Below are 27,825 nucleotides of genomic sequence, written 5' to 3' on the forward strand. Positions count from 1 at the left end.
GATCATAGTTTTCCTGAGGTATGGTTCTGCGATATCTGTAGCTCTCCAGCAATTTGTCCACATACCATTCTTGATGCCTGAATCTAGACATTGGCAGTTATTCAGCGGACATAATTCAAAGTCTGTTTCCAGGCGTGTTTGGCGGCTGTTCCTCGGCAGATGCGGCGCCGGGATTCACCCCACTGTTCACCTTTTTTTTGTTTTTGGACCTTGGGGCATTTCTTCCAAACCTTTTAGTGGCCTCTGGAACCCCCATCTCCATTCCTCGTGCAAGCTGGGCATCCTGGCTCCACGCCGGGCACAATGTGGTGGCTGAATTGCAGCCATTGTGTTGGTGGGCTAAGTCTGGGGCTGTCGCTACCCTTGCCGATTCCAACCCCCTCATTGGCTATTATCTCAGATTCAACCTTGGGCTCCTAATTCTTCCAAACAAAATGATCAATTGCTATTTTCCTTCCCTAGCTGTATCTGCTAACGACTGTCTCATCCAGACTTGTTACTTCCAGACTCAGGTATTTCAGTCTCCTCCTAGCAGGCCTCCTATCTTGCAATCTTTTAAGACCCCACCTTATCCAAAATTGTCCTGCCATTTCTTATACCATTTACTCAACATTCCTGTCCTTGGCAACTAACCTTTGTAATACTTCTGTTATTTGTTTTCAGAAAGTGGATGTTACCAGCAAAGCTGTTGCTGATGTCCTGACAAAAACCACAGAGTACCTTCAGCCGAATCCAGGTAAAGATTTTCTGAAATGTGATCTATAACCTTAAATTAACAACGTGCGTGTGGTGTTCAGCTTTTCAGTGTCTTCCTCATTTGCTTTTCAAAATAAAACTGATGAAGAAAAAGGTTTTGTGACAGAGTGTTGCACCAATATGGGGATAGAAGTTGATCGCTCCTCTGCTGATTCCTCGTCTAATTGGGACCAAGCAGAGATGAGTGCTTCTTCATGGAAAGTCTGAGAGGCGCTGGTTGGACCATATTTTTGTGCATGTTTGCATAAAACCCCACTGTTCCTGCTAAGTTGTAAACACAGCATGCTACATACTCTTTGTTCTCTCGTGATTCCAACACATTGACGATACTGAGCCCTGCAGCCATCCACTGTTTTAACTCGTCTTGCCCCACGCTGCTGAAACCAAGGGCTCCTCACCTTCATCAGACTAGTCTTGATGATTGCATGCTTTAACATTCAAGCTTGATGTCGAGGTGACTTGGCTATGCTAAATTGCCCCTTAGTGTCCCAAAATGCGCAGGTTAGGTAGGGTTGCAGGGATGTGGGTCTCGGTAGGGTGCTCTTTGAGTGTCGGTGCAGACTCGATGGGCCAAATGGTGGCCTCCTGCGCTGTAGGGATTCTATGGATTTTCCATGGATTTTATGACTGCATTTTGATATTTTCTTTACTTTTTTTTCCCAATCTTGGTGTCCAAAGATGGTGTCAAAGATGACCAGATTGATTGTCTGACATCAGTGCTGGATGAGCAGGAAATCTTTTTCTCAAGTAAAATATTGGGAAGACTGCAGCAATGTTCCTCTGTTCCTGCTGCAAATGCACTTTCCTAGCCACTGACTTCATCCCTCCCCCTGGCAACTATCTGAGGCTGAACCCAACTGTTCACATTTGGTGTCATATTTGACTCTGAGATGACCTTTTTTAAAAAATATTTTATTGAAAATTTTTGGCCAACCATCACAGTACATATTGTGTATCCTTTACACAGTAATATCACAATATAAATAACAATGGCCAGTTTTATAAACAAGAAATAAATAATATATAAACAAAAACAAAACTAAATGGCAACTGCCTTGTCCCAAATAAATATTCTCGAAAAATATGTTTTAACCGTCCAATACACAATTATCTATAACAACAACCTATACATATTATACTTATATACTTATATATTAACATCTCTGAGAATCCCTCTGGTTCCTCCGCGCCCCCCCCCCCCCCCCCCCCGGGTTACTGCTGCTGTCTTCTTCTTTTCCATTCCCTCTATCTTTCTGTGAGGTATTTGACGAACGGTTGCCACTGCCTGGTGAACCCTTGAGCCGATCCCCTTAGGACGAACTTAATCCTTTCCAGCTTTATAAACCCTGCCATGTCATTTATCCAGGTCTCCACCCCCGGGGGCTTGGCTTCCTTCCACATCAACAGTATCCTGCGCCGGGCTACTAGGGACGCAAAGGCCAAAACATCAGCCTCTTTCGCCTCCTGCACTCCCGGCTCTTCTGCAACCCCGAATATAGCCAACCCCCAGCTTGGTTCGACCTGGACCCCCACCACCTTCGAAAGCACCTTAGTCACCCCCACCCAAAACCCCTGTAGTGCCGGACATGACCAGAACATGTGGGTGTGATTCGCTGGGCTTCTCGAGCATCTCGCACACCTATCCTCTACTCCAAAAAATTTACTGAGCCGTGCTCCAGTCATATGCGCCCTGTGTAACACCTTAAATTGTATCAGGCTTAGCCTGGCACACGAGGACGATGAGTTTACCCTACTTCGGGCATCAGCCCACAGCCCCTCCTCAATCTCCTCCCCCAGCTCTTCTTCCCATTTCCCTTTCAGCTCGTCTACCATAATCTCCCCCTCGTCCCTCATTTCCCTATATATGTCTGATACCTTACCGTCCCCCACCCATGTCTTTGAGATCACTCTGTCCTGCACCTCCTGCGTCGGGAGCTGCGGGAATTCCCTCACCTGTTGCCTCGCAAAAGCCCTCAGTTGCATATACCGGAATGCATTCCCTTGGGGCAACCCATATTTTTCGGCCAGCGCTCCCAGACTTGCAAACGTCCCATCTACAAACTGATCTCTCAATTGTGTTACTCCTGCTCTTTGCCATGTTCCAAATCCCCCATCCATTCTCCCCAGAGCAAACCTATGATTATTTCTTATCGGGGACCACACCGAGGCTCCCGTCTTTCCCCTATGCCGTCTCCATTGCCCCCAAATTTTCAGAGTAGCCACCACCACCGGGCTTGTGGTGTATTTCTTTGGTGAGAACGGCAACGGCGCCATCACCATGGCTTGTAGGCAAGTCCCCCTACAGGACGCCTTCTCCAATCTCTTCCACGCCGCTCCCTCCTCTTCTCCCATCCACTTACATACCATTGAGATGTTGGCGGCCCAGTAGTAATCACTCAGGCTCGGTAGCGCCAGCCCCCCGCTATCCCTACTACGCTGCAAAAATCCCTTCCTCACTCTCGGGGTCTTCCCGGCCCACACAAAACTCATGATACTCTTCTCAATCCTTTTGAAAAAAGCCTTCGTGATCACCACCGGGAGGCACTGAAACACAAAGAGGTATCTCGGGAGGACCACCATTTTAACCGCTTGTACCCTCCCTGCCAGTGACAGGGATACCATGTCCCATCTCTTGAAGTCCTCCTCCACCTGTTCCACCAACCGCGTTAAGTTTTAACCTATGCAATGTACCCCAATTCTTGGCTATCTGGATCCCCAAGTAGTGAAGGTCCCTTGTTAACTTCCTCAGCGGTAAGTCCTCTATTTCTCTGCTCTGCTCCCCTGGATGCACCACAAACAGCTCACTTTTCCCCATGTTCAGCTTATATCCTGAAAGTTCTCCAAACTGCCCAAGTATCCGCATTATCTCTGGCATCCCCTCCGCCGGGTCCGCCACATACACCAATAAATTGTCCGCGTAAAGAGATACCCGGTGTTCCTCTCCTCCCCTGAGTACTCCCCTCCACTTCCTGGAACCCCTCAATGCTATTGCCAGGGGCTCAATCGCCAGTGCAAACAATAATGGGGACAGAGGACATCCCTGCCTCGTCCCTCTATGGAGCCGAAAATACGCAGACCCCCGTCCATTCGTGACCACGCTCGCCATCGGGGCCCTATACAGCAGCTGTACCCATCTAATATACTCATCTCCAAAGCCAAATCTCCTCAACACCTCCCACAAATAATCCCACTCCACTCTATCAAATGCTTTCTCGGCATCCATCGCCACCACTATCTCCGCTTCTCCCTCTGGTGGGGGCATCATCATTACCCCTAGCAGCCTCCGTATATTCGTATTCAGCTGTCTCCCCTTCACAAACCCAGTTTGGTCCTCATGGACTACCCCCGGGACACAATCCTCTATCCTCATTGCCATTACCTTGGCCAGAATCTTAGCGTCTACATTTAGGAGGGAAATAGGTCTATAGGACCCGCATTGCAGCGGGTCTTTTTCCTTCTTTAGGAGAAGCGATATCGTTGCCTCCGACATAGTCGGGGGCAGCTGTCCCCTTTCCTTCGCCTCATTAAAGGTTCTCATCAGTATCGGGGCAAGCAAGTCCACATATTTCCTATAAAATTCGACTGGAAATCCATCCGGTCCCAGAGCCTTCCCTGCCTGCATACTCCTAATTCCTTTCACTACTTCCTCTATCTCGATCTGTGCTCCCAGTCCCACCCTCTCCTGCTCCTCCACCTTAGGAAATTCCAGCCGGTCCAGGAAGCACATAATTCTCTCCTTCCCATCCGGGGCCGAGCTTCGTATAATCTTTTATACAATGCCTTGAACACTCCATTCACTCTCTCCGCTCCCCGCTCTATCTCTCCTTCCTCATCCCTCACTCCCCCTATTTCCCTCGCTGCTCCCCTTTTCCTCAATTGATGGGCCAGCAACCTGCTCGCCTTCTCCCCATACTCATACTGTACACCCTGTGCCTTCCTCCACTGTGCTTCTGCAGTACCCGTTGACAGCAAGTCAAATTCTACGTGTAACCTTTGCCTTTCCCTGTACAGTCCCTCCTCCGGTGCCTCCGCATATTGCCTGTCCACCCTCAGAAGTTCTTGCAGCAACCGCTCCCGTTCCCTACTCTCCTGCTTTCCTTTGTGCCCTTATTGATATCAGCTCCCCTCTAACCATTGCCTTCAGCGCCTCCCAGACCACTCCCACCTGGACCTCCCTGTTATCATTGAGTTCCAAGTATTTTTCAATGCACCCCCTCACCCTTAGACACACCCCTTCATCTGCCATTAGTCCCATGTCCATTCTCCAGGGTGGACGCCCTTCTGTTTCATCCCCTATCTCCAAGTCTACCCAATGTGGAGCGTGATCCGAAATGGCTATAGCCGTATACTCCGTCCCCCTCACCTTCGGGATCAACGCCCTTCCCAAGACAAAAAAGTCTATTCGCGAATAAACTTTGTGGACATAGGAGAAAAACGAAAACTCCTTACTCCTAGGTCTGCTAAATCTCCACGGGTCTACTCCTCCCATCTGCTCCATAAAATCTTTAAGCACTTTGGCTGCAGCCGGCCTCCTTCCAGTCCTGGATCTCGACCTGTCCAGCCCTGGCTCCAGCACCGTATTAAAATCTCCCCCCATTACCAACTTTCCCACCTCTAGGTCCGGGATGCGTCCTAGCATGCGCCTCATAAAATTGGCATCATCCCAGTTCGGGGCATATACGTTTACCAAGACCACCGCCTCCCCCTGTAATTTGCCACTCACCATCACGTATCTGCCCCCGCTATCCGCCACTATGGTCTTTGCCTCAAACATAACCCGCTTCCCCACTAGTATAGCCACCCCCCTGTTTTTCGCATCTAGCCCCGAATGAAACACCTGCCCCACCCATCCTTTGCGTAGTCTAACCTGGTCTATAAGTTTCAAGTGCGTCTCTTGTAACATAACCACGTCTGCCTTAAGTTTCTTAAGGTGTGCGAGTACTCGTGCCCTCTTTATCGGCCCGTTCAGCCCTCTCACATTCCACGTGATCAACCGGGTTGGGGGGCTTTTTACCCCCCCCCCCTGTCGATTAGCCATCCCCTTTTTCCAGCTCCTCACCCGGTTCCCACGCAGCTGTATCCCCCCCAGGCGGCGCCCCCCCGCCCACCCCACCCCATTCCGGCTCCCCCCTCTCCCCAGCAGCAGCAACCCAGTAACTCCCCCCTCCCCGCTAGATCCCCCACTAGCGTAGTTACACCCCCCATGTTGCTCCCAGAAGTCAGCAAACTCTGGCCAACCTCAGCTTCCCCCCGTGACCTCGGGTCGCACCGCGCGACGCCCCCTCCTTCCTGCTTCCCTATTCCCGCCATGATTATCATAGCGCGGGAACAAAGCCCGCGCTTCCCTTTTGGCCCCGCCCCCCATGGCCGACGCCCCATCTCCTCCACCTCCCTTCCTCCCTCCACCACCACCTGTGGAAGAGAGAAAAGTTACCACATCGCAGGATTAATAACATAAAACTCATCTTTCCCCCCCTTTTTCCCCCCCTCTTCGCCCCCCCTACTCGCCCCACCACTTTGTTTCAAACGTTCTTTTTTAGTAACCCGCTTATTCCAGTTTTTCTTCCAGAATAAAAGTCCACGCCTCATCCGCCGTCGCAAAGTAGTGGTGCCTCCCTTGATATGTGACCCACAGTCTTGCCGGTTGTAGCATTCCAAATTTTATCTTCTTTTTGTGAAGCACCGCCTTGGCCCGATTAAAGCTCGCCCTCCTTCTCGCCACCTCCGCACTCCAGTCTTGATATACGCGGATCACCGCGTTCTCCCACCTACTGCTCTGAGTTTTCTTTGCCCATCTAAGGACCATCTCTTTGTCCTTAAAACGGAGGAATCTCACCACTATGGCTCTAGGAATTTCTCCTGCTCTCTGTCCTCGCGCCATCACTCGGTATGCTCCCTCCACCTCCAGCGAACCCGTCGGGGCCTCCGCTCCCATTAACGAGTGCAGCATCGTGCTCACATATGCTCCCACGTCTGCTCCTTCTGCACCTTCAGGAAGACCAAGAATCCTTAAATTATTCCTCCTCGCGTTATTCTCCAGCACCTCCAATCTTTCCACACTTCGTTTATGGTGTGCCTCGTGCATCTCCGTCTTCACCACCAGGCCCTGTATATCATCCTCGTTCTCGGCAGCCTTTGCCTTCACGACCCGAAGCTCCCGCTCCTGGGTCTTTTGCTCATCCTTTAGCCCTTCGATCGCCTGTAATATCGGGGCCAACAGCTCCTTCTTCATCTCCTTTTTAAGCTCTTCCACGCAGCGTTTCAAAAATTCGTGTTGTTCAGTGCCCCATATTAAACTGCCACCTTCCGACGCCATCTTGGTTTTTGCTTGCCTTCCTTGCCGCTGCTCTAAAGGATCCACCGCAATCCGGCCACTTTCCTCTCCTTTTTCCATCCGTATCCAGGGGGGATTCCCTTCTGGTTTACCGCACAGTGCTTTTAGCCGTTAAAATTGCCGTTGGGGCTCTTATTAAGAGCCCAAAAGTCCGTTCCACCGGGAGCTGCCGAAACGTGCGACTTAGCTGGTCATCGCCGCACCCGGAAGTCCTGAGATGACCTTCTGAGCACACACTTGTGCCATCACAGGCCACTTATTTCCATCTCCTTGATATCCGACTCCGCCCTGCCTCAGCTCATCCAGTGCTGAAACCCTCATCCATGTCTTTGTTTCCTCTGGACTTGACTGTTCCAATGTATTACTGGACAGCCTCTCGCATTCTACCCTGTAAACTTAAGTCATATGCCCGTGTTCTTAGTCGCATAAAAGCCCATCCATCCATCATTGCTTTACTCATTGGCTTATGTTGATTTCCAGTTTTAAAAAATCCTTACACATTTTCTAGTGCCTTTCACAACAGCCAGATATCTCAAAGTGCTTTTCAGGCAATTAAGTATTTTTCACTCGTAGTCATTGTTCTAATTTATTTTGAGTAATGACTCAATTTTACAATCCAGCCCCCCCAAACCCCCGCCCAAACCCAATCTCCATCACTGTAATGACGTCCTCCAGCTCCACCATCTGGTGAGATATGTGATCTGGCCACTTGAGCATCCCTTGTTTTAATTGCTTCACCGTTGGTGGCTCTACCTTCAGCCTCTGGAATTCCCTCCCTGAGTCTCTCTCCCTCTCTGTTTTCCTTTTAAGCTGTTCCTTAAGATCTGCCTCTTTGACCAATTTTTGGCCATCTGCCGTAATGTTTTCTTGCATTTGATCAATTTCCTGTGAAGCACCTTGGGACCATTTAGCACGTTAAAGGCACTATCTAAATATAAGCTTCTGTTGCTTTTGCTATGAACTTAAGCCTTTTCCTCATCTTATTCTTAATCATTATTTTCGAGTCCCTATGATGATCAGTGAAGGGATTGCCAATGGACAATATATGAGCAGCGTAATGCAATGCTCTTCAAGGAGTGTTTCTCATGAAGACTAAACACCAAGATTGTCTTTTTCACAGCAATTTCTCAAGCTTGGAAAAGTATTTTACAGTACAGCCTCAAAAACAATTCAAAAATGGTCAATACCTATGCAAGTATAGGGATTCAAGTAATAACCTACAGCTGTCAATTGGCTCCTTACCGTTAGGAATCTCTGCAATTGGAACTGGATATGATGTCTCGTCAACAACCAGACCTTTCAGATTCCCTGTGCTGTTAATATAATTGTGCATGAAAAAGTGGGAGTCTGGGCAACTGAAGTTGCATTTAATTTTCTTTTTGGTCTTCCATAAATTGTATGGAGTGCTTCAGGCTTTTATTGGTTCCTTGTTAACTATATACTGCATGAGTACCAAGCTAAAACTTGTTCATGACATGTAAGTCGGCCTATAATTATCACCTTTTCAAACCGCATATACTCCTTTATCATAAGATAATGTTTCAGCCACTTCAATGCGGCGCTGGGAATTAAGTGAAAATTGTCAGGTAAACATGTTTCCCATTTGAATGAGTAATGTTTTAAAATTAGAAAACGTTCAGTTGTGCAAATTGAGGTACCTTACCCAGGAGCCTTTTGCTGAACAATATAATTAAAGGTGTTAAGCAGACTATTTGGAACTATCTTCACAACTGCAGACCTGTGTGGATTGAACATAGTGACAGCCAGTTAGCATTAATACACAGTGCAAACTTGGCCAATATCAAATTTACTCATTTTAGTTGAGGCTTGCTGCTTGAACAACTTGGCATATTCAGCTTCTGCATCTGTGTAGATGCCAGAAATGCAAAATTGCTCCATTCTTGGAACTGAACAAATTTAAATTAGAATTGCCCAACAAGTATTTTGAATTTTGAAGTAATATTTTGAAATTATTCTTTAGTATGTGGTTTGTGTTAATTGATTTTGAGTTGAAGCAGCAGTTTAAGTGTGACAAATGATCTCTGTACTTCTGGGCCTGGAGGAGAAAATCAGCCAGCATTCCTATTGGTAATCACTATTCAGTTAATCCTGCTGTAAAATGCGTATGTGACAGAATTGGGCTCGAATGCAATGTGCTATGGGTGGGTAGCCTGTTAACATTGCTGTCTAGCCTTGTGAGTGAGAAGTAACTAATTATCAATATTGGTACTTGAGGAAAGCTGGGTCCCTCAGAACGGTACCCTATTACGAGTTGACACATACAGGAGAATGAAGAATTTTGGAAAAGTCATATTTTTTGTTTTGGAAATTGAAAATTGTCAAGATGCCAGCAATTGAAAATTTGAATTAAAATATATTTTTTAAAAGATGCCAGTTCTTTGGTAGCAAAACAGTCCTTCATTTATGTTTGTACAGCTTGTAGATTTAAGGCCGCAAAACATGAACAAAATCATGACTGCATTATGTACAGTCCTGCATCTGGCACAAGTATTGCTGCCATGTATTGCACTCTGTGTTCTTTGTCACATAGTCAATGATTGAACTCTGGAGCGGCTGGTTTCCTCATTTAAGAAGTAACCAGATTGAGAATATTGCAAATAAAGCACAAAAACTGTTATGAAGTATTGTTCCTGTACTCTGAAGCCCTGTGTTTTGATTTATAGTGCCATTAACAACAAGAAACAGGCTTGTGTTCTGAAAGGGATAAGGCAATACAGACTCCACTGAATTTCTTTTCCTGCTTTTAAAATTCATTTCCTGATGGACTATTTGTAACTTTTTCAGTCCATTCTCAAAGCTCAAAATTGTATAGAGTACTAAAAAACTTGAAAATTAGCAAACCTTTCAGATATGCTTAAATTTTAAACAAAACTTTATTCTTCAGAATAAAACTACTTTTGAGTGCCTTATATATCCAGGGACACTCAAATTCTTGGCTAACAATGCACTGGTTTCCTGATTTCTACTCCTGCCTGTTGGCCATTCTCCCCATTTGACTGCTCTCTTTTTCTCCCCTCCTACCTTGCCAAATAATAACTTAAAAATTGCACAGACTGGAAGAGAGTGGATTTTTCTGCCAGAGTTTAATACTTTTGCTGATCCCACTTAAAAATGAGGGTCAAAAAAAGTGTTGATGCAGCTATTTATTGCATGACTTGTTTACATAGCAGGAATGAACCTCTGATGATTAAATCCAATGCTGTTGTGTCGGATGTGTCTTATTGTCGTCTTACCTTCTCACATGAGGATTCTGACTGCTAAAGTTTGTGGTTTGCCTGGGTGCCTATGGATTCCCAGTGCCTCGTCGAATTGGCTTAAACATTCAATGGCGACATGCTGCTCAACCATGGGATGCATACAGCCAAGTCCAATCCTGTTTCAGCCAAACTGTGCGAAAGACCTATTTCGATAGGAATTACTGGATAACAAACACAAAAATTAGCTTAACACAGCACAATCTCAAGATTCAACCCTGGGACTTTCTCTTTGTATGGTGTTATGCTAGATAGTGCTGTTATCCAATAGGCCATTAGAGGAAGTGGTGAATTTAGTTTAAAACAAGATAAACACAGAATTCCTCAAGGGATGCATATGTTGGTTGATGCTGATAGCCATTTCTGGCTTCCTGTGAACCCTGGAGTTGAGTGTTGAAAAGTCAGGGCTGAATTTTCAAATGTGCTTGGTGACTTCCCTTGCACCTATGTTTGTTAAGTGCACTGGACTCCCATCATCTTTCTTTCTTTCAACACTTGCTTCTAAAAATCCATACACGCTATATTTGATATGAATCACTTAAAATTAAAAGCCTTCCGCTTCACACCTAGATAACACAATCTAAGGATTTTGACAATAAATGGATTCGGAACATAGGAACAGGAATAGGCCATTCAGCCCCTTGAGCCTGTCCAGCCATTCAATGGGATCATGATTGAACTGTGGCCTAATTTCATATACCTGTCTTTGGCCCATATCCCTTGATATCTTTGCTAAACAAAAATCTATATCCGATTTTAAATGAACAACTGGACTAGCTTCAACTGCTGTTTGTGGGAGAGTTCCAAACCTCTACCAACCTTTGCGAGAAGAGGAGTTTCCAGACATCTCTCCCAAATGGTCTGGCCCTAATGTTTAGACTATGCCCATAGTTTTAGAATCACCAACGAGTGGAAATAGTTTATCTTTATCTACACTGTCTTTTCCTGTTAATATCTTGAAGACTTCAATCAGATCATCCTTTAACCTCCTAAATTCTAGCGAAACCAGGCCTAATTTGTGTACTTTTTGTAACTTTACCCCTGTAGTCCAGATGTCATTTTTGTACACCTACGCTGCACTGCCTCCAAGGCAAATATATTTGTTTTGAGGTGTGGTGCCCAGAGCAGCTCACAGTACTCCAGGGTTTTGTGTAGCTGCTGCATAATTCCATTAGTGATTTCATAGTCACTATATACACAGGAGTGTACATTTAACATCGTGCCTGTTTATGGGCCTCAAACATGTGCAGCAAAAACCCATTCCATGCAGAGGCCTGCCAGATCTACATGGGAGTTCAGGCACTACAAAATTGTTTGGAACCTTTTATTAAAAAAAAAAATATTTATTAAAGTTTTTTAACATAATTTTTCTCCCTTACAAACAATAACCCCACCCCCGTAACAAACAAAAAAAAGAGAAATTGCGCAGAGCAAGATTTACCCACACAGCTTTGTACACTGGCCCTCACCCGCACGTGCCAGCCTCCCCAACCCCCCATGCTATCTCCTGCTCATCCACCCTCCCAGGCAGTCTCCCCCCCCCCCCCCCCCCCCCCGCCCCCCCCCCCCAAAGGTTGCTGCTGCTGCTGACTGACCTTCCTCTAACGCTCTGCGAGATAGTCTAGGAACGGTTGCCACCGCCTGTAGAACCCCTGCGCAGACCCTCTCAAGGCGAACTTAATCCTCTCCAACTTTATGAACCCAGCCATACCATTTATCCAGGCCTCCAGGCTTGGGGGCTTCGCCTCCTTCCACATTAGCAAGATCCTTTGCTGGGCTACTAGGGACGCAAAGGCCAGAATGCCGGCCTCTTTCGCCTCCTGCACTCCCGGTTCGTCCACTACTCCAAATATTGCTAGCCCCCAGCTTGGCTTGATCTGCACTTTCACCACCTCTCCAGAACCCCTCCAGTGCCAGGCATGACCAAAACATATGGACATGGTTCGCCGGGCTCCCTGAGCACCTTCCACATCTGTCCTCTACCCCAAAGAACCTACTCAACTTCGCCCCTGTCAAGTGCGCTCTGTGGACCACCTTAAATTGTATCAGGCTGAGCCTGGCACACGAGGAGGAGGAATTAACCCTACCTAGGGCATCAGCCCACAGACCTTCCTCGAGCTCCTCCCCCAGCTCCTCCTCCCATTTACCCTTCAACTCTTCTACCAGCGCTTCCCCCTCTTCTTTCAACTCCTGGTGTATTTCCGACACCTTGCCCTCCCCGACCCATACACCCGAGATCACCCTATCTTGAACTTCTTGTGCCGGGAGCAACGGGAACTCCCTCACCTGTCGCCTCACAAAAGCCCTCACCTGCATATATCTAAAGGCATTTCCCGGGGGTAACTCAAACCTCTCCTCCAGTGCCCCTAGGCTCGCAAACGCCCCGTCGATGAGCAGGTCCCCCATTCTTCCAAACCCCGTCCGATGCCAGCTCTGGAACCCCCCGTCCATCTTCCCCGGGACAAACCGGTGGATACCCCTGATCGGGGACCACACCGATGCCCCCATTGCACCCCGGTGCCGTCTCCACTGGCCCCAGATCCTTAGTGTTGCAGCCACCACCGGGCTCGTGGTATACTTTGTCGGCGAGAGCGGCAGCGGTGCCGTCACCAATGCCCCCAAGGCTCGTTCCTTTACAGGACGCCATCTTCATCCTCTTCCATGCCGCCCCCTCTCCCTCCATAACCCACTTGCGGATCATCGTCACATTTGCTGCCCAGTAGTAGCTCCCCAGATTTGGCAGCGCCAACCCTCCTCGGTCCCCACTGCGTTCCAGGAACCCTCTCCTTACTCTCGGGGTCTTATTCGCCCACACAAACCCCATAATACTCCTGCCTACTCTCTTAAAAAAGGCCTTGGTGATCACGATGGGAAGGCACTGAAACACAAACAGAAACCTCGGAAGGACCACCATTTTGACCGACTGCACTCTACCCGCCAGCGAGAGCGGTAACATGTCCCATCTTTTGAAATCCTCCTCCATTTGCTCCACCAACCTTGTCAGATTCAGTTTATGTAGGGTCCCCCAACTCCTGGCTATCTGGATCCCCAGATACCGAAAGCTCCCCTCCGCCCTCCTCAGCGGTAGGTCCCCTATCCCTCTTTCTTGGTCCCCCGCCTGTAATACAAAGAGCTCACTCTTCCCTACATTGAGCTTATAGCCCGAAAACTCCCCAAACTCCCTTAGAGTCTGCATGACCTCCACCATCCCCTCCATTGGATCCGCCAAGTACAGCAACAGGTCATCCGCATATAGCGACACCCGATGCTCTTCTCCCCCTCGGACCACCCCCCTCCATTTATTAGACTCCCTCAATGACATGGCCAATGGTTTGATCGCCAATGCGAACAACAGGGGGGACAGGGGGCACCCCTGCCTCGTCCCTCGGTACAGTCGAAAGTACTCCGACCTCCGCTGGTTCGTCACTATACTCGCCACCGGGGCTCTGTAAAGGAGCTTAACCCAATTGATAAACCCTACCCCGAACCCAAACATACGCAGCACCTCCCAGAGGTACTCCCACTCTACTCGGTCAAAGGCCTTCTCTGCGTCCGTAGCTGCCACTAACTCCGCCTCTCCCTCCTCCGATCGCATCATTATCACGTTTAAGAGCCGCCGCACATTGGTGTTTAGTTGCCTGCCCTTTACAAATCCCGTCTGGTCCTCGTGGATTACCCCCGGGACACAGACCTCGATCCTCGTGGCCAGCACTTTTGCCAGCAACTTTGCATCCACATTGAGGAGCGAGATCGGCCTGTACGATCCACATTGCAGTGGGTCCTTGTCCCGCTTTAGGATCAAAGAAATTGTCGCTTCCGACATTGTCGGGGGCAGGGTCCCCTCCTCTCTTGCCTCATTAAAGGTCCTCACCAGTAGCGGGGCGAACAGGTCTGCGTACTTCCTGTAGAACACCACCGGGAATCTGTCCGGTCCCGGCATCTTCCCCGTCTGCATGCTCCCCAAACCCTTGCTCAGCTCCTCCAACCCAATTGGTGCCCCCAAACCAGCCACCTCTTGCTCCTCCACCCTCGGGAATCTCAGCTGATCTAGGAATCGTCTCATCCCCTCTTCCCCTGCTGGGGGCTGGGATCTGTACAGCTCTTCATAAAAGGCCTTGAATACCTCGTTTCTTTTCGTCGCACTCCGAACCGTGGCTCCCCTTCCATCTTGGACTCCCCCTATTTCCCTCGCTGCCTTCCTCTTACGGAACTGGTGTGCCAGCATCCGACTAGCCTTTTTCCCCAGACTCGTAGGTCGTCCCCTGCGCTTTTCTCCACTGTGCCTCTGCCTTCCCTGTGGTCAACAGGTCAAACTCCGTCTGGAGCCGTCGTCTTTCCCCAAGTAATCTTTCCTCCAGGCCCTCTGCGTATCTCCTGTCCATTCTCAAAATCTCCCCCACTAACCTCTCCCTTTCCATACCCTCTGTCTTCTCCCTATGAGCCCTAATGGAAATTAGCTCTCCCCTGATCACCGCCCTCAACGCCTCCCATACCACCCCCACCTGCACCTCCCCGTTGTCGTTGGCCTCCAAGTACCTTTCGTTACACCCCCTCACCTTCCCACACACCACCCCGTCCGCCAGCAGTCCCACATCCAGCCGCCACAACGGGCGTTGGCCCCTCTCCTCTCCCAGCTCCAGTTCCACCCAGTGCGGGGCATGGTCCGAAACGGCTATAGCCGAATACTCCGTCCCCTCCACCCTCGGGATGAGCGCCCTACCCAGAACAAAGAAATCTATCCGGGAGTAGGCTTTGTGTACATGGGAGAAGAAAGAAAATTCCCTGGCCTGCGGCCTTGCAAACCGCCATGGGTCCACTCCCCCCATCTGATCCATAAACCCCCTAAGTACCTTGGCCGCCGCCGGCCTCTTTCCAGTCCTTGATTTGGAGCGGTCTAGTGCTGGATCCAACACTGTATTGAAGTCCCCTCCCATTATCAGGCCTCCCATCTCCAGGTCCGGAATGCGCCCCAACATGCGCTTCATGAATCCTGCATCATCCCAGTTCGGGGCGTATACGTTTACCAACACCACCCACGTCCCTTGCAGCCTACCACTCACCATTACATGTCGCCCTCCATTGTCCGCTACAATAGTCTTGGCCTCAAATGACACCCGCTTTCCCACCAATATTGCCACCCCTCTATTCTTCGCGTCCAGTCCCGAGTGGAATACCTGTCCTACCCATCCCTTTCTTAGCCTGACCTGGTCTGCCACCTTCAGGTGTGTCTCTTGGAGCATGGCCACGTCCGCCTGCAGTCCCTTTAAGTGCGCGAACACTCGAGCCCTCTTCACCGGCCCATTTAGGCCCCTCACATTCCATGTTATCAGCCGGATTGGAGGGGCTCTCGCCCCCCCCCCCCCCCCACGCCCCGCCGACTAGCCATCTCCTTTTCTGGGCCAGTCCCGTGTCCACGCCTCCCTCACCCTCCAGTCCCCCAGAGGGGGTATCCCCGTCCCAACCACCTCTTCTGTGTCCCATTTCCTTTCGGCCAGTGCAGCAGCAACCCCCCCCCCCCCCCCCCTAGACCCCTGTCTAGCTTTTTTGCTCCTCCATGTCACTCCCGTATGTCAGCTGACGCCTGCTGACCCCGGCTTCCCCCGCCGTCCCATTGACCTCCCCGCGTGGGAGTCTCCCAATCCATATGGATTCCTTTGTTCCCCTTCCCGCCTTTCTTCCCGCGCGCGGGAAAACACCCCGCGCTTTCCAAAGCCCGTTCCGCCCCCTCTGGCGCAGCTCCTGTCGCGGCCTTGTCTCTCTCCCCCAGCCCATGTAACATTTCCTGCGCGTGCTTGACCCCCTATATACAACAACCATCACACATCAAATCCCAAAACATCCCCCCCACCCTCACAAACCCTCAGTTAGAGTCCAACTTTTCGGCTTGTACAAAGGTCCGCGCCTCTTCAGGCGTTTCAAAGTAATAGTGTTGGCCCTTGTATGTGACCCACAGTCGCGCTGGCTGCAGCATTCCGAATTTCACTTCTTTCCGGTACAACGCCGCTTTGGCCCGGTTGAAATCCGCTCTCCGCTTTGCAACCTCTGTGCTCCAGTCCGGGTATATTTGGATCTCTGCATTGTCCCACTTACTGCTCCGCTCCTTCTTGGCCCATCTCAGGACCCACTCTCTGTCCATGAACCGGTGGAACCTCACCACCATAGCTCTTGGCGGCTCATTTGCCTGGGGCTTCTTCGCCAGCACCCGATGTGCCCCGTCCAACTCCAGCGGCCTCGAAGGGGCCTTCGTGCCCATCATCGCCTCGAGCATCGTGCTCGCGTATGCCCCGGCATCAGCCCCCTCCGCTCCCTCAGGGAGACCCAGGATTCGCAGATTCTTTCTCCTCAACCTGTTCTCCAGGTCTTCGAGTCTTCCCGCCCACCTCTTGTGTAGCGCCTCGTTCTGCTCCACTCTCACCGCCAGGCCCACGAGCTCGTCCTCGTTCTGACTGACTCTTTTCTGTACCTCCTAAATCTTAGCTTCGTGGGCCTTCTGGGTGATCCCGAGTCCTTTAATTGCCGAAAGCATAGGCGCCAACATCTCCTTGCGCATCTCCTCGCCCTGCTCCTCAAAGCAGCGCTTGATGAACTCCTGCAGCTCCCCTTTGTTCCTGGCCGCCGCCATTTTGTTTTCTTTCCCTCGCTTCTCCCGTTGCTCCAGTGCCGCTCCTTTGGCCGTTACACTTCTGGTCCGTTTAAAAAGTCTATGGAAACTCCTGAAAAAGGTCTGAGAGTCCGTTCCAGACTGGAGCTGCCGAATGCGCGACCTACTCCTCCATGGCCACCACCGGAAGCGTCGTCCCTGCTTCTTCAATGGCCTTGGTAGATCTTTCCACAGTTGTTCCCTCTGCTGCTAGAATTCACCTTTGATAGAGTCAAGTCAGATTGCAGCTTTAAGCTTGCCCTTCCCCCGCCTGCATGTTGGAAGAGGCTTTTGTCTAAACCTGCAGCTCAAGCCAAATCGTTTACTGTTTCTGCCGGGTCTGGTAGCCAAAAGACATAACATTCCTGGGGGACACTGTCAGGGGAATGCTGCAGTCTTCTTGTCACACCGGGAAATGTCAAACAAATGCCGTGGGGGCCCTGTAAAAGAGCCCAAAAGTCCGTTCAAAGCGGGAGCTACCGAATATGCGACCTAGCTCTGCATAGCCGCACCTGGAAGTCTCGGAACCTTTTATTAGCCAATTCATGCCACATCTGAATGAGCAGACTGCTACTCATTTCAAACGTGGATTCTAAACTTATTTTCCCATCGCAAGCTCCAACTTGCATTTCCCGGTCTTGGACAACGTAGTCAGTGATTGTCACTACACAAGCAATGCCTAAATGCTTAGAAGATTCCTTGTATTTTACTGAGCTGGAGGAGCAGAAGTACCCCTCCTGTCTCCACAAAACTGCAATAGGCTGCCAAGTAAGTTGATCTGGGGCAGCACGGTAGCATTGTGGATAGCACAATTGCTTCACAGCTCCAGGGTCCCAGGTTCGATTCCGGCTTGGGTCACTGTCTGTGCGGAGTCTGCACGTTCTCCCCGTGTCTGCGTGGGTTTCCTCCGGGTGCTCCGGTTTCCTCCCACAGTCCAAAGATGTGCAGGTTAGGTGGATTGGCCATGATAAATTGCCCTTAGTGTCCAAAATTGCCCTTAGTGTTGGGTGGGGTTACTGGGTTATGGGGATAGGGTGGAGGTGTTGACCTTGGGTAGGGTACTGTTTCCAATAGCTGGTGCAGACTCGATGGGCCGAATGGCCTACTTCTGCACTGTAAATTCTATGATAATCTACCAATATGGGCAAGTTTTATGCATTGACAAATTGTACTAATTGAATTTTTTTAATCTTAACCATTGCTCTGAAATGTTCAGCACTGTGCAAAAGGGCAGCTTAACAGTTTGAGCCTGGGCTCATCCCAACAAGGTTTTGCTCAATCCGCCTTTGGAGTATATGTATGAATGACATTAATATCCAGACCAGATTTTAAGTGGATACTTTTGTTATCCACTGGGCTATGCTGTTGTACATTTAGAAAGTAAGCATAAGCTCACAAACTCTCGAGACACTTAGGGAGCAACTAATTCCGTTCTCTTAGATATTCTTAGATCAAAGACTCTAAACTTATAACAGATAACTTGTAGCCAAGAGAAAAAACAGGCTGAGTTCCTGTTTCTAATTAGGAACATGATAAGAATATGCCTCATCATTATATCAGTTGTCAATATAGCTGCTGATATTTATTTAATAATCTTTATTGTCACAAGTAGGCTTACATTAACACTGCAATGAAGTTACTGAGAAAAGCCCCTAGTCGCCACATTCCGGCACCTGTTCGGATACACAGGATTCAAAATGTCCAAATTACCTAACAACAGGTCTTTCGGGACTCGTGGGAGGAAACCGGAGCATCCGGAGGAAACCCATGCAGACGCAGGGAGAACGTGTATACTGCACCCACACTATGACCCAAGCTGGGAATCGAACCTGGGACTCTGGAGCTGTGAAGCAACAGTGCTACCCGCTGTGCTACCGTGCTGCCCTAAATACCATATAGAGAAATTTGTACAAAACAGTCTGCTATTGTATTATCTAATATTTCTTGTCTGCTGAAGGAAGTATCTGTCGGACTCCGGAGAATGGGACTAAGTGAAAAGCATTTTAAAAGATTTGGCAATAATGGGCTGAATGGCTCCTTTTGTGCTGCATGATTCTATGATCTTGCTTTTCTTTTACGTTAGAGCCTGTATGCTGCTAATTCCAAAAGTGAGAGTTGCTTGTAGCTGATAGCAAACGCGAGGTAAACTTGCCAGATATTCTAAATCGAACTGCTGGAACAATCAGCATGATGCCACCACCGAACAAATCTTCCCCTGCCCTCCCCTTTCAGTATTCCAAAGGGGTTGGTGCTCTGTGACACCCTGGTCCACTGCTCAGTCACTCCCACAACCTTTCCCACAGCAACTTTCCACACAAGGACAGGATTTGCAACACCTGTCCTTTTACCTTTTCCCTTCACCGTCCAAGAACCAAAGATTATTTACTTGTACTACTTTTAGTTTCGTATACTGTATTTGTTTGCTGACGATATGGTCTCCTCTAGTGAGATGAAATGCAGCCTGGATGACCACTTTGCAGAACACCTCGGGTCAGTGCGCAAGCATGACCCTGAGATTCCTGTGGCTTGTTGTTTTGACCCTCTACCTTGCTCCCACTCTGACCTTGCTGTCCTTGGCCTGCTACAGTGCTGCAATAAAGTTCCAGAAACAGCACTTCATCATTGGACTTGGCACTCCAGGGACTTCTGCACTCAACATTGAGTTCAACAATTTTAACGTCTCTCTATATTGTGCTGTGTTTGTCTTTTTGCTGGTTGTGTTGTCTCACTTGTTTCTTCCTATGCATCCATTCACACCTCGTCTGGATATATCTTTTGTTTCTTTGCTATACTCTTGCCATTCTCTTGGTTTTTGTACTGTGCAATCATAGAGAGTCCGTGTTTTTACAGCATGGAAAGAGCCCTTCAGCCCATCATGTCCACAACGGCCACCAAGCACCTCTCTACTCTCATCCCATTTTCCAGAAATTGGCCTGTATGCTATGGCATTTCAAGTGCTCATCTAAATACATCTCCAATATTGTGAGGCTTCCAGCCTCTACCACCTTTTCAGGCAGTAAATGCCAGATTCCCACTGCCCCTGAGTGAAAAAGTTTCCCCCCTCATCTCCTATAGACCTCCTGCCCAATGCCTTAAATCTATGCCACCTGGTTATTGACCCTCTGCTAAGGGGAAAAGCTCCTTCCTATTCACGCTACCTATGCCCCTCATAATTTTATACACCCCATTCAGGTCTAACCTCAGCCTTCTCTGCTCCAAGGAAAACAACCCCAGCCGATCCACTCTTGACAGCTGAAACGTCCCAGCTCAGGCAACTGACAGTACTGAATCTCCTCTGTACCCTCTCGAGTAAAATCACTTCCTTCCTATAGTTTGGCGATCAGAACTGCGTACAGTACTCCCAGCTGTGGCCTAATCAGCGTTTTGTACAGCTCCATCATAGCCTCCCTGCTCTTATATTCTGTGTTTCGGTTAATAAAGGCAAGTACCCCATACGCCACCTTAACCATCTTATCTACCTGTCCTGCTGTCCTCTGGGATCTATGGACATGCACACTATCGTAGAAATTATAATAAAGACCGATTCCTCGAGGTTTGATTTAAGGAAATTTATTTACACAAATATATTTGCGGAGAGAGTGTGTTCCGGCTGCATAGCCAGTGCACCGCACTCTGAGATTCAATTGAAGGAAGCATATCTTTATAGTCTGAAATAACAGCTAGAAGTAAAGAACCATGTTTATCTTCAATAGACCTTGGAAAGTAAGTAAGGTGAAATACGTAGTACGTATGTTCTTGCCCTTGGCTAAAAACAACTCGAGTACACATTTTGTTATCTTTCGGAGGACAATGTGTTATCATAATAAGGCCGAGATCAAAATATTAAGCAGTATTTTGTTTGTTACCTGACCTACTTATTTTCATTTAAAAGCAGTGTTAAACTATATAGTCAAGCATTTACCAGCATGCTTCTAAGTTGGCAACTCATTAATTTCCCTTCCGCAATTACCTCCTTGGTGATCTTTTGATCAACATCTTTTAGTAAATTATCGTGTCCTCCGTAGAGAAGGGTGGTTTATAATGTAAGAGGAATGGACGCATGACAGTTCCCTACGTGTTATGAGCCTGGTGGCAAGGCGGCTAGGGCTTTTCCCGTGTTAGTGCAATAAAAATATCTTGCGCAACATTAAAACAGTAACCATACGACAATCAAGATTACAATGGCGATTATAATCCAGAACACAGTCCTCTGTCCGAATGATCCTACCATCCAAAGCCAAGGTCCCATCCCTCATTTTCACGTAATCTTGTTACCTCTCTACGAATGTGATCCACCAGATTATCAATTTTCTGAGTTATCAGGGATGCATGTGCAACAGTCACTTCCAATCAGGGCACAAGTACCTCCATTTTCAGCTAACAAGAAATCAAGGGCCATTCTATTCTGCAGGGCACTGCTCTTTTAGCAACTATCTCAGTTTCTATCTGGTTAACAGCTTCTGCAGTGTCATTAGCTACTTGCTCAAGGATGTCTCTTAGTTTGTGTAGTTCATATGCATTAGTGGCTATTCCTAATAGTGGTATCATTATTCCCAGCATTTGTGCCCGTGTCACAATACTTTGTGTCGTCCTGTGATGGGGATGGTCCTGCAATTGCTGAACGTGATGCACATAAGGGACTATGCATCTCAAATAGCAGGAGCCTTCCCAATTTTCTGGTAACCAAGGGTATGCCTGATGGCCACAGATAAAATACGTGCCGTTATATGCGGTCAGGTCTCCTTTACTATCAGTCATCATTAGTCTAATCGATCCCCTTCCCAGGAACCTCCACTAGTTTGATTTTCAACTCCTGACCAATCAAAGATGAATAATCCTTGAGCTGTAAGGTGGACCATAAGGGGTTGCCAATTCAAGGTCTGATCACACTGACTCGTCCCTACTGAGTGGGTCCCATATGTTTTATGATTCTTAAAGCATTTACTTCCTTTTGGGACTCAAATGTAATTGGGAAGGATCAACCAGGACGTTTGACATGCTACATCAAACCTAGGCTCCCACCATTCCTCAAACTTATTCATATCGTATCCAGCTAATCTCCAATCTAACATATTCTGTGTATCTTCACCACGTCCTGTACTATTTTGTCTTCGAGCCCATTCTGCTATTTCTTTACTGGTGAATGGGATTGGTCGCACAGGGAAGCCCTCCCCTAAGCATCTGGGAATTTGTATACAAACCCAACAACTGAATTTATTTACCCTCTGCGTACGAGTGAGACATGTATATTAAGGTGTTAGTATGCAGTTTACCCTCTACATGATGTTGGTTTAATATGATAATACATAAGAACAGTAGCGCTGTCATTCTCTTCAGGTCAGCGTTTTGCTGGTACTCTCAAAGTTCTGTATGATGTAGTTTACACGAGTTGCATGGATCCCATCTGGCTTTTCTTTTACTTTAACGGCTGTTCGGGTTGTTAGCAGCACTTGGTAGGGTCCATTCCACCTCGGAGAAAAATAATCTTTGTTTAGTGCTTTCACATATACTTTATCTCCAGGTTAAAGGTTGTGTATTTCCCTCTTTTGGATGCATCTGAGCCAGTCGCATCTTTTCATGTATTTTTTTTCAGCGGTTTCACACATGGCCTGGGCATATTTTAGTGATGCCTCATCTGCCGCTGGAGTCAGAGGATTTTGTTCCAGTTGTCATGGGACATTCCATTAATATCTCATACGGGGTTAAACACATATTACGATTTATCTGATTTTTAAGGGCATACATTACTATGGGTATGGCATCTGGCCATAGCAGCCCATTTTGTTGACACACTTTTGTAACTGCAGTTTTAATTATTCCATCCGCCCTTTCCGCCATTTCTGAGGATTGTGGATGATATGGTCTATGCAATTTCCAATCAAATCCCATGGCTTTGGTCAATTTGCTAGTGAAATGAGTTCCCCTGTCACTGTTAATACCCATTAGTAGCCCAAACCGAGGTATTATTTCCTTTAACAGAATATTTACCACTGTTCTAGCATCATCTATTTTGGTTGAAAAAGCCGCTACTCACCGTGAAAATATGTCCACTAGCACCAGCATGCATTTGAATCCTTTAGCCAAAGGCATGTGTGAAAAATCGATCTGCAAATTTTCCAAAGGCATTTCGAGTTGTGGTAAATGATCAAAGGCAGCGGGTGTTTTTTACCCCGATTATTCCTCTGACAAATCGTACATGTGCGGGCTACTTTTTTAATTGTTACTGTAATACCTGGTATATGTCAGATCAGTAATGTACACCAGAAACAGCAAGGGTCCCAGCATTGACCCCTGTGGAACACCACTGGACATAGGCTTCAAATCACAAAATCAGCCTTTGACCATCACCCTCTGCCTCCTGCCATTTAGCCACTTTTGGATCCCAAATTGCCCTGGATACCATTGACTCTTACCTTCTCGGGCAGGGCGGCTGCACAGTGGTTAGCACTGCTGCATAATGCGCCGAGGACCCGGGTTCGGTCCCGGGTCACTGTCCGTGTGGAGTTTGCAGATTCTCCCCATGTCTATGTGGATCTCACCCCCACAACCCAAAAAGATGTGCAGGGTAGGTGGATTGGCCACGCTAAATTGTCCCTTAATTGGAAAAAGAAATAATTGGGTACTCTAAATTTATTTTAAAAACTCTTACCATCTTGACCAGTCTCCCATGTGAGACATTGTCAAAAACCTTACTGAAGTCCATGTAGATTGCATAAACTGCACTACCCTCATCTACATGGCCAGTGATCGTTAAAAATTCAATCAAATTTGTGACAGGATTTGACAAAGCCATGCTGACTAACCTTGGTTAATCGTTGCCTCCCCAAGTGGAGATTAATTTTGTCCCTCAGAATTTTTTCTAATAGGTTCCTATCACTGAAGTTAGACTCACTGGCCTGTAGTTTCCTGGTCTTTCCCTACTTCCCTTGTTTAATAATGTTAGCACATTAATTGTCCTCCAGTCCTCTGGCACTTCTCCTGTGGCCAGAGAAGATTTGAAAATTGTTGCCAGAGCCTCTGCAATTTTCTCCCTAGCCTCCCACAGCAGCCCAGAATACATATCATCTTGCCCCGGGGATTAATTCACTTTTTAAGTCTGATGAAACCATTAATATCTCCTCCCAAAAATATTAATTTGTTCAAGTACACCGCAGTCCTCCCTGATTTCTATAACTGCACCGTCCTTCTCCATTGTGAACACAGATCCAAAGTATTCATTTCAAACCTCTCATTCTTCTGGCTCCACACACACATTGCCATGTTGGTCCCTAATGGGTCATCCTCTTACCCTGGTCATCCTCTTGCCCTCAATATACTTCTAAAACACCGTTGAATTTTCCTTTATTTTACCCGCCAGTATTTTTTCATGCCCCTCTTGGCTCTCCTAATTTGTTTTTGAAGTAACTCCCTGCACTCTCTTCCTCTTGGGTTTAAGTCCTCAATATCTGCCACAAGCCTCGTTTTTTTTCCTTATCCATTTCTAGATATCCCTTGACATCCAGGGATCTCTGGACTTGTTACTCCCATCCTTCACTTTTACGGGAGCATTTTCCAATTCAGAACCTTTATTTCTCATCCATTCTGTCCCTTTCCATAATGGGTTATGAGTCACTACTGAGTTATGGTCATTGTCACCAAAGTGTTCCCCACTGAAACCTCTACCACTTGTCTGGCTTTGTTTCCTAAACCTAGGTCCAGCACCATCCACTCTGTTGAAGGAATTTCTACACACTAGCATAAAAAGCCCTTCTGGATGCATTTTTAAAAAATACAAAAAATTTAGAGTACCCAATTCATTTTTTCCAATTAAGGGGCAATTTATTGTGGCCAATCCACCTACTCTGCACATCTTTGGGTTGTGGGGGCGAAACCCACCCAAACACGGGGAGAATGTGCAAACTCCACACGGACAGTGACCCAGAGCCGGGATCGAACCTGGGACCTCGGCGCCGTGAGGCAGCAATGCTAACCACTGCACCACCGTGCTGTCCTGGATGCATTTTAAAAACTCAACCGCCTCTAAACCTTTCACATTTTGACTATCCCAGGTAATACTGGGACGTTGAAATCCCTCGACTATTAGTACCCTCTTATTCTGACATTTCTCAGAGGTTTGGTTGCACAGTGGTTAGCAATGTTGCTTCACGGCGTCAGGGACCCGAGTTTAATTCCCGGCTTGGGTCACTGTCTGTGCGGAGTCTGCACATTCTCCCTGTGTCTGCGTGGCTTTCCTCCGGGTGCTCCGGTTTTGTCCCACATGCTCCGCAAGACATGCTTGTTAGGTGAATTGGATGTTCTGAATTCTCCTTGTGTACCCGAACAGGTGCCGGAGTGTGGCGACTAAGGAATTTTCACAGTAACTTCATTGTGGTGTAAATATAAGCCTACTTGTTACACTAAGAGATTATTATTATATCTGCCCTTCAATGTCTCCTTGACTGTTTGGGGGCTTGCAATACGATCCTAGCAAGTTTCTACGTTCTACCCATACGGCCTCGTTTGTTGAACCTTCTAAGGTATCATCCCTCTTTAATGTAGCAATTGACTCCTTGATCAATATTGTGACACCACTTCTTCTTTTATATCCCCATCTCACCTGAAGATTATATAGCAGTCTTGCCCCTCCCTCAACCATGTCTCTCTGATAACAATATCATATTCTCATATGTTGATCAACACCTTCAACTCACCTGCCTTCGTCGCAAGACTCCGTGTATTAAAGTAAATGCCATGCAGCGTTGCCTAAGGCGCTACTCCCTTGTGCCTTAACTTTTCTATAATCTCTGCCTCCAGATTGATTTGGTTTTCCTTCTATATTTGGTGATGTATCACCTACCACTCTACCTATACTCAATATCCCATCCCCTAACATGCTGCCGAGGTTCCTCTTCCTGTTTAGATCCATACCGATCTTCATCCCCAAGGCTTTTTTCCAAAATGTAGATAGGTTAATCATGGCATTTGTTTGGGGCAATCACAAATTCCCCCCAGCCATGCTAGACACTACCTTTAGGAAATGGAGATGGGACGGGGGCACACTGACAGTTAGGGACTTTTACGTAGGGTACAGACTAGCGACACTGGATGAACAGACGGAGGAGTGGGAACTGACGACTGTTAAGACGTTTTAGTTGCTGTGATATGAAGAGTCTAAAGTTCTGTTCCATTTTCACAAACACATTCATTTAATTCCAACAGCCTTTGCACAAAACTCTAACTATACATCACCTGACAGCGGCCACCTGAAGCCCCTTTACATATCAGTGTCAATTAATGGATACTTAACATAAATGAGACAACTAATTGCAATGTCTCTTAACCCATTACTTAACAGTCTCCCCTTGGAGAAAAAATAATAATTAGGTGAAAACAAAATTTCAAGAAACTCAAAAACACACATGATTACCCCACCTTTTTGTTTGTTTGGACGAGAAAGAAAAAAACCAAAGTCACAGAAACAAGCGCCCTTCATTAACAATATCCAAAAGTTTCGATGAACTTGCCCGTCTTTTCGTAAAACGGTCTGACAGTTGATAGCTCCTGTCGACCCATTTAATTTTTTGTTATTTCCCCTCTGTCCAACATCTGCTTCAAACTTGCGATGTCTATCCGTAACCTCTTTTCATTGACACTTTTTGTAGAGTGCACATTTTCCCACAGGGATTTATTGTCAATGTGACAGTCTATAGGTATATGACCCAAATCCCCTAATTCCAAAATTTCTGTCAATATCATACTTGTATAAAAGGCCATATCCACCGCCTCTACAAGGCTTAACGTCTCAGCAGCCGAAGTGCTTTTTACCACTCTCCTTATTTTCTTTGTTTCCCACACAAGCGGGCAACATTTACCATTGTTCCCCAAAAGGAAAATTATAAAACCTCCTGCGCTTGAAACCCCATCACATAAATTTGCGTAGGACGCATCACTATAAACTATGAGTTTCAAGTGCCTAAGGTCACCTAAAACCGGGAACTTCAAAACACACTCCTGCATTTTTAGTTTGGCCAACACTTTATTTGCTCTTCTTATACCTTCTACTTTGGGATCATTCATTTTTGTACCCAACTCTAAGACATCAAAACTCACGTCCGGTCTAGTCTGTCTTCCTAACCAGTTCAGTTGCCCAATTAAACTTGGCAGTTGCTCTTTTTCTATCTTTGAAACGATTGCGTCTTTTTGTGAAACTCGGCCACGACTAATTGCGATTGGGCTAATGCTTTCCAAATAAGATTGCTGACGTAAAGTTGTCCCGAACTTCGTCTGTCCAATTTCCAGTCCATTATATTTAACTGCACCGGAAGCCTGACTTCCAACCCTGAATTCTTTCCTCAAACCAGAGATGACACGAGCTTGAAAATCACTCGTCCCACCCCACAAAAAATGGGCTTTCTGCAGCCGTATTCATAACTCTGATATTCATGTTCTCACACATATCCCTAAACTCATCATTAGCAAATTCTCCCCCATTGTCCGTAAGGAATTTTGCCGGTGGATCCATTCCTGTCCCTAACTATTTTTCCACGATTTGATCCAGAATTACTCTCTTTTCTTTACTTTGTACAATCGTTGATTGGCTAAATCTGGTTGCTAAATCTACAAAATGTAAAATAAATATATTATTTGCTTTATCCCAGATCTTAAGGTCCATGGCCACAATGTTGTTAAAATCCCTGGCCAAAGGTAGGGTTACTATCGGTCATGCTGGTGTCCTGTTGTACTTCCTACAAACTCCACAGTGGTCACTAACCTGTTCTATCAGTTTAGTATAGTCGTCATCCCTTGCCCCTGCATCCTTGAATACATTTTTCAGCCTCCGA

The 27,825-nt window shown here is 47.2% G+C and overlaps 1 protein-coding gene across 1 annotated transcript in view; it reads left to right on the plus strand.

The window, feature by feature from the left end:
• sh3gl1b (SH3-domain GRB2-like 1b) overlaps positions 1-27,825 on the plus strand; it is a 134,650-nt gene that overhangs the window by 10,863 nt on the left and 95,962 nt on the right. Inside the window, exon 2 of the mRNA XM_072482736.1 lies at positions 664-736. Within this exon, the coding sequence (XP_072338837.1) occupies positions 664-736 (73 nt within the window). The remainder of the gene's footprint in view (positions 1-663; positions 737-27,825) is intronic.

This window comes from Scyliorhinus torazame, chromosome 18 (genome assembly GCF_047496885.1).
Source record: "Scyliorhinus torazame isolate Kashiwa2021f chromosome 18, sScyTor2.1, whole genome shotgun sequence".
In the NCBI taxonomy this organism is placed as follows: domain Eukaryota; kingdom Metazoa; phylum Chordata; class Chondrichthyes; order Carcharhiniformes; family Scyliorhinidae; genus Scyliorhinus; species Scyliorhinus torazame.